Below are 12358 nucleotides of genomic sequence, written 5' to 3'. Positions count from 1 at the left end.
TCTCCCATGCCTAAAATCCCACTCCTCCTGTCCCTAAAATCCCATTCCTCCTGTCCCTAAAATCCCATTCCTCCTGTCCCTAAAATCCCATTCCTCCTGTGCCTAAAATCCCATTCCTCTATCCCTAAAATCCCATTCCTCCTGTCCCTAAAATCCCACTCCTCCTGTTTTCAACTCCACCTCAGGCCATGCAACTCCAAAAGTAATGACATAAATGCCACCAGGAAAAAAAAAAATCTTATTTCAAACTCTGCTTTCACTAAATTAACTAAACAAAATATTGATAAACTGCTGATAAATAACAGGAACCGTAACAAGGAAACAAGTTCTCCATTTGATCTCTGCCATCCTGCAGGCATTCATCTTCATAATTAATTAGATAATACTATTAGTACAGCACTGCTTTTCCCCCTCCATGGGCAAGAAGCTGGAGCTCACATAATTTAAGGAACTGCTTCAAAGGCAGAGTGTGTGGCAGGTTAAATTCAGAAGGTCCAGAGCATCCTCTGTGCCAATACCCAGCATCCAATTCCCTGATGCATCTGGCAAATTCTCAGGGCACACCTCCCCATCTCTGGTGAGCACACTTTGCTTTTAAAAGCTGCAGTCTTTGCATAAAACATGGATCTAAAGGTATAAAAAAATACAAAATTCTGTGCGAATTACAGGAGCTGTGCAAATCATTCCCGCAACGGTAACTGCGCTTGGTTTTATTCCTGACTTTTTTTGACAATGCTGCTTGAAGTTCAGTGGCAGACAGACAACTTTCACCTCAAAATGTCATTCACAATTAATCCCAAATTGTACATGAAATGGTTGAATTCCCTCCACGCAATCAAGGGAGAGAACCAAGAGCACATAAAAGTTGAGCAGTTAATCAACCTCGTGCAATTTGTACCTGCTGAAAGCTCCTCACAAACATCCCAAGATCTCTCTCTGCAGAATAAATCTGTAAATCATTTTGCAAATTCTGTTTATCCCCGCTGTAGGTGTGAAAAACGCCAATCACTTGTTTTTGAAAAATTTTGAAGTTCAATAGTAATAAAATGGTTATAAAAATAGGAATATAATTAGAGGAATAAAAATGTGGACAATTAGGATTTAGGAGAATATGAGACAGTGAAAACAAAGAGTTATGCACAGTCCAGGTACCTCTTTCTGGGCAAAATAAGCCCAAAAAAAGGACCCAAATTAACAGAGGATTAACCTTAAAAGCAACAGCCTGTTGCATATTCATACACCTCATACATGATGCATAAATTCCATTCAAACACAGGATTCTGTCTGGTCAGTGTCAACTTCTTCTTCTTAATCCTAACATGGAATAAAGTTAATTTCTTCTAATAAGAGAGCAATAAATTCTTTTTCTCTGAAGGATTTAGGTGTCCTGTGGCTGCTATCTGGTGCAAGTTCCTCATGTCTGTGGGATATTTTTTCTTTTAAAAAAATACCCCACAGACATAGTTCCTATTTTAACATTATAACCTAAAACTATATTTAACACACTACTTAAAAAAATTAATCCAGCATCACTTTCTAACACAACACATATAATATTCATTTAAATATTTGTGAAAGGCCCATTATAAAAATGCATTTTTCACATAGGGGTGGGCAAGGGAAAATCCCCCAGTGCCCCCAGCCAGGGGAGGCAGCAGGAACTGGGCTCTGACAGCTCCTGCAAGTCAGGGGAGTGTGCAAATAACAGCAGAGCACTGAAGCAGCAAATCCCCAGTTGTGGTTAATTCTCTGCCTGTGATTAACTCATCTTTGCTGGCTATTCCAGCCCTCCTTGCACCTCCTCATGCAGCTGGGGCTGGGATTACCAGCCTGTGACCGTGCCCTGCTCTGCACTGAAGTGACAGCTGAGCACCAGGTAAAATGTTCCACTGAAACAAAGCAGCAAGGCAGGTGGATGAAACCCAAATAAAGCCATTTCAGCAGGGCAGAACAGACTTCCCGTCCCAGAGGTCAGGGGAACAAATCTTCCCTTCCTTTTGTGTTAAAACGTTCTGGACAAAGACACCTTTATTTGAGATTCACCGTTGGTTTATCTGTCTGGAAATGGGAATCACAGACATTTTGATAAATGGATGCAGGAATTGTTCTGTTCCAGTGTAACCACTGTGAAAATGCCTTTGCACAGACACAGCTCCAAGCTCATCTGCAGCAGGGAGGCTTCTCAAAAACCACCTCAGGAGCTGCAGCATCACATCCCCGTGCTGGTGCTCAGCGTGGGATGACGCAGGAGTGACATCCAGGCTGCTCCTGCTGGGTGACCTTGGCCAGGCCCTCCTGCTCCTGCCTCCTTCCCTGACTTCCAGCACCTCCTGGAGCACCCACTGCTCGGCCTGTTATAAATAAAAATCTGCCAAATTTTTTGGGGGAAAAAAAAGAGTTGCAAAACCAGTTGCTGCTAAAGTAAAGTTCTACCTGTTTGTCATTGTAATCAGCGGCCATTCTCGTAAATTGCTTCTTTTATATCGGTATAACCCTGCCTGAAGCTAAGCTGTCCTTCTCCCCACACGGTAGGAGGAGGGCATCAGAGAAGATGCAAAACAGCCTGGAGATCAGCAAGCCATGGGAAAGAACCTCATCAAATTTACAGAAGAGACCCCAAAAACAACGAGCCAATACAGAATTAAGATATTAGAATGATGTCTGGATGTGAGGAACGGAGTGCTGAGCCTGCAGAGATGCTGAGAACTTTTGTGGCCCCTCATCCTGAGCAAGAAGACTTCAGCTGAGGGCAAGACCCTGGATGACAGCCCTGAGGGTTGAGAAACCGGGGGGGCTACGCCTGTTATAAACAAAATTCTGCCAATTTTTGGGGGAAAAAAAATAAAAGAGCTGCAAAACCAGTTAAACCAGTGGCTGCTAAAGTAAAGTTCTACCTGTTTGATATTGTAATCAGCAGCCATTCTCATAAATTGCTTCTTTTGTATTGGTATAACCCTGCCTGAAGCTAAGTTGTCCTTCTCCCCAGACCATAGGTGGAGGGGACATCAGAGAAGATGCAAAACAGCCTCGAGACCAGCATGCCATGGGAAAGAACCTAATCAAATTTACCGAAAAGACCCCAAAAACAACGAGAATTAAGAGATTACAGTGATGTCTGGACGTGAGGAACAGAGTGCTGAGCCTGCAGAGATGCTGAGAACCTTTGCAGCCCCTCACCCTGAGCAAGAAGACTTCAGCTGAGGCCAAGACCCTGGATGACAGCCCTGAGGGTTAACTCTTGTGAGGATGGGACCCCCAGCTCTGCCCTTTAGTGGACAAAGCTGCATTTTCCTCCTCCTCCTCTTCTTCACCCTACAAGAGATGGAGACTGCAGACCCATCGAGCTTCCCAGTCTTGAGCTGATCACCTTTAATAAAGGCATTAAAAGTAGAAAAAGTCTCCTGCCCTGTTCACTTCACTGCCCAGGAGCGAAACAGGAGTGGAAAAGCCTTTTTACCCCAGCAGGAAATGGGGTGCTGTGGGTTTCCTGCTGGTTGCATGGAAAGAGGAGTTCCCTTCTGAGGACACTCAGGGTTAACAGAGGAAAAAGCTGAAACATCAGCAAGGATTGAGAAATTTTTCTGGTGAGGATTTGGCTGCAGCTCCAGTCGTGCCCTGGTGGTGCCCACACAATCCAGGCTGGCTTTTTCTTGTGTCCTCCTAAGGCAATCCTTGCTTGGCAAGCAGAATTCTGGAAAAAAGCCCCTCTGGGCTGCGATTTTCCATCTTTCACTCCAGAATTACACACAATGCTTGTTGATAGTTTGGAATGTTCCCTGTGCCACCTCCAGGTGCATCCAGGAGGAATTTCTGCATGGAAGGGGTGGTCAGACATCACAACTCAGGGAGGTGCTGGAATTTCATCCCTGAGGTGTCCAAGGAGGTCTGGATGTGACACTCAGGGCTGTGGGATGGGGACAAGGTGGGGATTGGGCTCAGTTTGGATTCTGTGATCTGGGAGGGCCTTTCCAACCTCACTGATCTGGGATTTTGGGTGTTTACACCTCAGGAAATGACACTGCTGGTAATTCACACACCAACACCAGTGGAGCAAAAAAAGCCTCACCTGGTTTAAACTCCCCTTAAATCCTGATTCTTCCCTTTCCCTTCCCATCATTCCTCACTGGATATTGGATCCAATCAATGGGATTCCAGCACCCCTGACATTTCTGTGCACGTCAAAGAGACAGCTCAATGCTGCACTCAACAATTCCAGCACTAGAGAATCTTTACTACTTAATCATTTCCCTTTTTTTTTTTTTTTTGTAGCCCTTAAAGTCTTATCTCTCCCTTTCCATTTGAATTTGCTCTATTTTCTGTTGGGGGAAAAGAAAAAAAAAAAAGCCTAATTTAAATTTAGGCCTATTCATGGTGTTTCTGAACCTCCCAATGCCTGGAAACATGGAGGAGAGTAAAGAAGTATTATTTAAAATCCACTCAGCTAAACAGAGCTTTGTTATAATTTCACTAAAGCCTGTGAAAAATTACTCCAGCCCTGTGTCTCAGGATACTCCTGATAAAAATGGAGTTTAAAAGACTTCGCTTGCAATGCTGTGGGCTCAAAACCAGTTAAGGCTGCCTGACCTTGCCCCCAACTAACCCTCAACATTATCATAACAATTTCCTCTGGTCAAGATCCAGGCCAAATTCTGGCAGGGGTTGGGAGGGCAGCAGCAGGAACAGAAGCACAGCTGTGAAATTTGGCATTTCCCACCCAGCTGGGCTCTCAGAAAGCTGAGAAGGGCAGCAATAATTCCATGGCTGGAAATCCCTGGAATGCTGCTGGAAGGGGCTGAGAGCAGGATCCATTCCCTGGGTGCAGAGAAGTGAGGAATGCTCAGTTCTGCTCATCCCACAGCACTGACATCCCCTGGTCAACACTCAGCCACACCTGGGACACAAATCCATCATAAACAAAATTCACAGGCAGCTTTAGAAGAGAAGTCTGGAAAAAAACTGTTTTCCATTGAGAAGAAATAATAATTACAGGGGTTTAAAACTGATGAGCTGCTGTTTCAAGCTGCTGCATCCTCCCTTAACCCAGTACCAAGCAAGGTGCTACTAATAAAGCACAGTGTGTAAATAATGGTGTCAAGACCCTTTTAGAACAGGCCATTAAAATGTGTTTTATCTGTGTTTATCCACACCCTCCACATGCCCCTGATTCACCTTGCAGTGCTGGAGCTGAGCTGATTCCCCTGAAAATACCAGAAAGGGGGGAGCAGCATTGCTGTGCCCACCTGACTGACAATCAACACAGAATTCCAGAATCAACAGACAGAATTCCAGAATCATCAGACAGAATTCCAGAACCATCACACTCCAGAGCCCAGACAGGGCTCAGCACCAACCCACAGCCAAAAGGAAAAATCCAGAGCCCTCAGCCCATCTTATCCCTGTGAAATCATCACTGCAGCCTTCAAACTGCAAGGGAGAACCTCACAGAGCACTTCCAAAGCCACAATAAACTTCAAACTGGAAGGAGGAACCTCACAAATGAGAGGGATGGGGGATTTGTGTTTCCAAACAAGCTGTGGGGCTGCTGGGAGATAAAACCAGCACTGGGAGAGAAAAGAAACAATGGGAAGGATTCCACTGATTCATGAATGGAAAGAGATATTTGATTTTACAAATAAACTGCAGGTTTGTGGAGAAATGAAATTGGATATTGAAATATGAAAGAAACAATGGGGAAGAAAAACCCCTAAATTCTGTAAGAATCAAAAATTCAAAGGGAAGGTTGTACATTAGAGGGGAATCTTTGGGATCAGGTGTTCTGGGGAGTCTGAACCTCTCAAGTACCTCAGAAACGGGGAAAGAGAGAAGGGAAATGCAGCTGGGAAATTGGGATAAAAAGGAGGCTGCATCCTCCAAAAAATGTGAGAGATCCCAGGGGATGCCCCATGGCCTCTGCCTTGATTGGAATAAAGTTCCAAGACTCCTCTGTCTCCTCTTTGGACACAAACCTCTGGTGTTTGTGGATGGATTTTCCTCACACAAAACACCTTTCACATCCACAATAAACTTCAAACTGGAAGGGAGAACCTCACAAAGCACTTCCATAATCACAATAACTTCAAACTGGAAGAAGGAACCTCACAAAGCACTTCCATAAGCGCAATGAAGTTCCCACCACCCGGCACCATCTTCCCTCTGCTCCAGCTCCATCCTTCCCCCAAGGGAAGCTCCATCACCCTGCCCTGGGACACAGCAGCACCTCAGGGCACCCCAAACCCCGTGCTGGGTTTCAGAAGGACATTTCTGGGCAGGCAGGGCCCAGGTGATGAGATGGGAGCAGGGTTTCTCTCAAGACATCCCAGGGGATGCCCCATGGCCTCTCCCTTTACTGGAATAAAGTTCCAGGATTCCTCTTTGGACACAAACCTCTGGTGTTTGGGGATGGATTTTCCTAACACAAAGCACTTCCATATCCACAATAAACTTCAAACTGGAAGGGAGAACCTCACAAAACATTTCCACAGCCACAGTGAAGTTCTCTTTATCAGGCACCACGTTCCCTCCGCTCCAGCTCCATCCTTCCCCCAAGGGAATTTCCATCAACCTGCCCTGGGACACGGCAGCACCTGAGGGCACCCCAAACCCCGTGCTGGGTTTCAGAAGGACATTTCTGGGCAGGCAGGGCCCAGGTGATGCGATGGAAGGAGGGTTTCTCCCCTTTTTCTGTGAACTCCAGCCTGATGGCTCCACGCACACAGCTCTGCTGCCACACTATGGGAGCTCCTGGCTACTGCTCCCTGCTCAGCCCCGGAACGGGAGAGCCTGGAGCTCTTGGAACTTTGTTCCACAGGGGTTCAGCACTCAGAACAGGCTGAAATCATTGCCAGGAACTGCACCCCAAACCCACAGTGACCTGCAAAGGGCGGGTGCCTCCCCTCCCTCCCTGCCCACCCAGCGCCAGGCACTGACGCCCGAGCTGGCACCCTGCTCTCACTAAAACATCCTTGCTGGGGTTTCACCATCTAAAGAGGGGACTTATTGATCAATGCCTCCGGCTCTGATGCAGATAAAAAACCATCTGAGGGCTAAAAAGCTTTCGCAGGTCTTCTGCTCACAAAGCAAAACAACCCAGAGCAGCAACCTCTGGCTGAAGGATCCAGAACAGAGAGCTCAAAATGCAGACAGGAGGGAGCAGGGGCCTGAGAAGAAAGGATTAAATGCTCAGTGAGGTACAGAGTGAAGATCTAGTATGAGTAAGCCACAGACAGCTCAGAAGAAGAGAAAAAGCTGTAAGCCCCTGGTAGAGTAAATCTGAGATTTAGGTATCTCTCCATCAGTGTGCTCGCATGAGGAAAGCTCAACAGAAGCTGCTGGAAGGGTTTTCCTCTGTGCACAGGCTGAATGTTCATGCTGGAGAGATGAAAAATAGCCACCAAAATAAATATTCAGCCTTTATTAAGGACCTGTAGGTTGTTTTGGGTGGGTTTACAGCCTTTCCTCACAGATGCTCCCAGTCAGCAGAACTGTTCAGCTCCACTGCAAGAGTGCTCAGGAGCAGCAGTTAATCCTCATCCCCCAGCCCCTGAAAGGAAACCTGCCTTACATAATAAAATCAGCCTTGCATTCCAGATAAAGTTTTTCCTACAAAAAAAAAAAAAAAACAAAAAAAAAAAGGAAAAACAAACCAAAAGAACAAAAACCCCAAAGCCAAGGAGCTTTCATACACATCAACACCCAAACACACATTCCTCCAGCCTAGGATACAGCAGACAAGACAACAGGACTTGGAAACTTGGAAATGGGGGCACTGCACAGTGTGGAGAGCAGCCACTGCCAAGCTCTCCCACTCTTCCCCCTCCTACACACACAGAAGGACAGTCCCTAAATATTTGCTGTTTACACCAGAAATAAACTTCACTCCCTGGATCTGCTTTGGCTGCAAGGGCAGCTGTGGAAATGAAGCAGGAGACACAAAGCAAACTGCCCCCAAATTCAAGTCTTCTTCTGCTTTCAAGCCCAACCATGCATATTTCATAAAAACCAGGCTGCTGAGGCCAGCCAGCTCATATATAAGAGATATTCAACTGGGAAGGCAAGAGGAAAAGGAGGAAAGTGCTTCCATCTTCATGCAAGGCATCCAGAAATCTGTTCTATCAGCTGTGGGCAAGCAGCAGGGCAGTGAAATCCTGAACTGAGATGCCAGGGAAAGGCAGAGGGGAGAGCAGTGCTGGCATTTTTCACAGTCATGCTGCACATCAGCAGCTCCTGAAGCAGCTCATCCCAAACCTGACCCAGCAGAGCAGGGGAATGAGATCATGGAGAACCAGAGCCTTCCTCACACGGCAGCGCTGGGGGAAAACTGCTGCTCCTGAAGGATGCAGCTCCAGAGTCTGGATCAAACGATCAAACACCCAAGGTGCCAGGGCACAGTGTGCCAGCACCTCAGTGCCACCACCCCAGTGCAACACAGCACAGTGTCACCACTCCAGTGCCACACAGCACAGTGTCACCACCCCAGTGCCACACAGCACAGTGCCACCACTCCAGTGCCAGCACCTCAGTGCCACCACCACAGTGCCATCATCCCAGTGCCAAACAGCCTATTGCTACCATCCCAGTACCATCACCCCGGTGGCACACAACCTATTGCCATCACCCCGGTGCCACCACCCCAGTGGTACACAGCTCAGTGCCACCACCTCAGCATCACACAGCCTATTGCTGTCACCCCAGTGCCACCACCCCAGTGCCACAGAGCCTATTGCTAACACCACCCCAGTGCCACATAGCTCAGTGCCACCACCCCAGTGGCACACAGCCTATTGCCACCATCCTAGTGCCACACAGCCTATTGCTACCACCCCAGTGCCACAGAGGCTATTGCTACCACCTCAGTGCCATACAGCTCAGTGCCATCACCTCAGTACCACACACCCCAGAGCCACCACCTCACTGCCATCACCACAGTGCTGTCACCCCAGCAGCACACAGCCTATTGCCACCACCCCAGTGCCACAGAGCTCAGTGCCACCAACTCAGTGCCACACACCCCAGTGAGTGCCACCCTAGTGCCATCACCCCAGTGCCACACCGCCTACCGCTATCACCTCACTGCCACCACTCCGGTGGCACACACCCCAATGCCACCACCCCAGCGGCACACAGCCTACTGCCACCCCCCCAGTGCCACCCCCCAGTGCCACCCCCCGCACCCCGCTCCCTGCCGGGCTCCATCCCCGCGCAGCGGGCTCTGCACCCGGAGCTCCCCGGCCGAAGTTGCCCGCGGCACTCACCCATGGCCGATCCTGCCAGCAGCCCCAGCGAGAGCAGCAGTGCCCGGCTCCAGGCGCTGCCCTCGGCCGCCAGCAGTGCCACCATGCCCAGCTGCCAGCAGTGCCTCCCGAAGCTGCAGCTGCATCCCGGCCGGTCCCATGCCAAGCAAGGTTGCATGTCAAAGGGCAGCGGCACCAATGGGGCGTGCTGGGGGTCCGCTGCTCGCCGCTCTTGGGTTTTGCCCCCTTTTTTCCTTCCCCTCGGCGATTGGGATGGTCCTCGGCTCGGCTGGATGAAGAGGAGAAAGGAAGGAGGAAGGGGGAGGTGAAGGGGAAGCGGGTCAGGCTTGTGATTTTGATTTATATATTTTTTTCCCCCTTAATTTTTTTTTTTTTTCAGCCCGGGAGGAGGAAAAAAAAATCCCACCGCATGGAAGGCTCTGAGCTTCTGCAGCTGGAATGAACCAAGTGTGGCAGCAGCTCGGGGAGAGAGGAGAGGAGAGGGAAGGCGAGGAGAGGAGAAGAGAGGAGAGGAGAGCAGGGGAGGGCTGGCGCGTCCCTCCCGGTGGCTGTCTCAGAGCCAGCTCCTCGGCAGCAGCAGCACCACCAGCACCACGCAGCCCGCAGGGATTTATACTTCTTTTTTTTTTTTTTTTTTTTTTTTTTTTTTTTTTTTTTTTTTTATTAAGCCACTTGATTAATCGTTCCCGGAGCTTTGTTCCTTCTCTGGATGCCGGGCCAGGGGGGTGTTGTGGATAAGGGAGGAAGGGGATGCTGTGTTACCCACCCCAAACCCCGGCATCCAGCCCCACAGCGCGTTTATTTTTCATAGTTTCTAGATAAAGAACGAGCCCCCCCACCCCCATTTCTCTCTCTCGCACACATCCCTGTTACTCACCCCCCTCCTTCCCCCCATAAACAACCTGATGCTATTGACACAATTCTTGTGATGAGGCGAATTTTGTTGCAAACACGGATCACGACAGAAACCCCCCCTCCCCTCCTCTCCCTTTTCCCTGTCTGTGCCTTGTCCCTGATACTGGTGGGACTGGTCCAGGGGCATCCTGGAGGTGGGAAAGGCTGTGCCCCCCTCCCCAGAGCCAACAGGGGGGCTTGGCAGGGCTGGCAGAGCCCCTTTTCTCCCCCATCACCAGCAGCACCTCCCCTTGTTTTTGTTTTAACATCTCCCGGTACGCCGGTCCCTGGAGCTGCAGGCAAGATGGGGAAAAGGGAGGGAGGAATGGGAATGCAGCCACTTAACGCCACATTCGGGAACTTCATTATCTTGCTAATGATGCTCAGATCCAGGGACAAGGAAAACAACTCGAACATGACACCAGAGCTTAAGGAAATAAATAAATAACGAAGAAAAAGGCACTCTGGAAAACGCTCGAGCATCCCTCCCCCTCCTCGCCAAGCACCGACTTCACGTTCGTGACAGCCTCGGAGCCGCCGCTCTCCCCCGAACCCCTGGGGAACACAGGGGGTGTCTGCCAGCCCCACACCCCCTCTCCAGCCCTGTTATCCCCTTTTTTCCCCCTGTCCATCCCGATTTCCCCCCGGGATGCGGGGCCGGGCTGGTTCCCCCCGTTCCCAGAGCGGGCCCGGGCCGCTCCCCCCGGGCCTACCGGGGCCACCTCAGGGGCTGCCCTGGCACCCATCCCCCTGCTCCCCCGGCCTCGCATTTGCTGCAGTTTCTTGCTGCAAAACCGCCTTCTTCGGCCGTGTTCCGGTTGCCTTGAATGAGCTTATTTGACAGCTAAAAAAACCCAAATTATAGATCGAGGGGGCTCCGCAGATCTGGGCTCAATCCTCCTTGTCTGTCCCTCTGTCCCCTCTGCATTTCAATCCTCGCACTGCCCACACCGGGAGCCGCTGCCAAGAGCCAAGGCAACCGCGGCTGGCACATGAAAGAGTTGCTTTATGTCTGTTTAAGCTGCAGCATCAATTCAAACAGCCCCGATTGTGCACAGGCACAGCTCCCTCAGGGAAAGCTCCGGGCCACGGCTCCATCAGCCGCTGTCCCCTCACACCACCCTGAGATGTCCCCCTGCCCAAAATCGCATCCTGTGCTGGGGCTGCTGCAGGGCAGGGGCTGAGCCAAGAGCCCTGCATGCACCACAGGCATAAAAAAAAGGAATTGAAGAGCCAAAATCCCACTTTTTTGCCGGGTAATTGTATGGCAGCTATTCCAAATCCAGGGGTTCCTCCCGAGCAGGTTTACATCACCAAAAATAAACCCGGAGGTTTAGGGTTGAGCGGTCTCCAGAATAATTAAGAGAATAATAATTAAGAAAAAATGCTGTTTATATTAACAGGAAGGACAAATTGCCATGAGCACGGCACAAACCATCCCTGGCACCCCCAACTCCTCATCCCCCAGGGAGGGATGCTGGGGTTCCAAGGAGTCTCACCTTGCTACATCACCTCTCCCTACACTCCCAATCCCTGCGAGGACACAAATCCTGCTCTGCACTGCCACCCGCAGCCCAGCCGGGCTGCAGGGACACATTCCCCGCTGATTTTATCCCGTTTTTCCATGTCCCGCTTGCCCCTCGCTAAAATTCTGCTCGGAATTCTCCCCAGGAACCACAACAGGATCCCCGAGGTGATTTGTGGGGTGGGTTTGGGGAGAAAATCCTTCCCTGTGAGGGTGAGGAGGGCCTGGCACTGGGAGGATGGGGTTGTGCCATCCTTGGAAGTGTCCAAAGCCTGGCTGGACAGGGCTTGGAGCTACCTGGGAAAGGGAAAATGTCCCTGGGATAGGGAAAGGTGTCCCTGGGATAGGGAAAGTGTCCCTGAATAGGGAAAGGCATCCCTGGGACAGGGAAAGAGGTCCCTAGAACAGGGAAAGTGTCCCTGGAACAGGGAAAGTGTCCCTGGGATAGGAAAAGTGCTCCTGGGATAGGGAAAGTGTCCCTAGATAGGGAAAGTGACCCTGAAATAGGGAAAATGTCCCTGAGATAGGGAAAGGTGACCCTGGGACAGGGAAAGGTGACCCTGGGACGGAAAAGGTGACCCTGGGACAGGGAAAGGCATCCCTGGAGTAGGGAAAGGTGTCCCTGGATAGGGAAAGTGACCCTGGGATGGGGAAAGCTGGGATGAGCTGAGCTGATTTCAGATCCTCT

General features: G+C 50.0%; 1 protein-coding gene across 1 annotated transcript in view; it reads right to left on the bottom strand.

Moving 5' to 3' along the window:
- The window catches only part of CSMD2 (CUB and Sushi multiple domains 2), a 261846-nt gene extending 252032 nt beyond the window's left edge, over nt 1-9814 (bottom strand). Inside the window, 2 exon segments of the mRNA XM_063177637.1 lie at nt 9252-9519; nt 9658-9814. Of these exon segments, the coding sequence (XP_063033707.1) occupies nt 9252-9408 (157 nt within the window). The 5' untranslated portion in view covers nt 9409-9519; nt 9658-9814.
- Between the last annotated feature and the right edge of the window lie 2544 nt (nt 9815-12358).

The sequence above is a fragment of the Melospiza melodia genome, chromosome 27 (genome assembly GCF_035770615.1).
Source record: "Melospiza melodia melodia isolate bMelMel2 chromosome 27, bMelMel2.pri, whole genome shotgun sequence".
NCBI classification, from domain to species: Eukaryota; Metazoa; Chordata; class Aves; order Passeriformes; family Passerellidae; genus Melospiza; species Melospiza melodia.
Note: the sequence above shows the minus strand (reverse complement) of the source record. Positions and strands in the feature narration are given on the sequence as shown.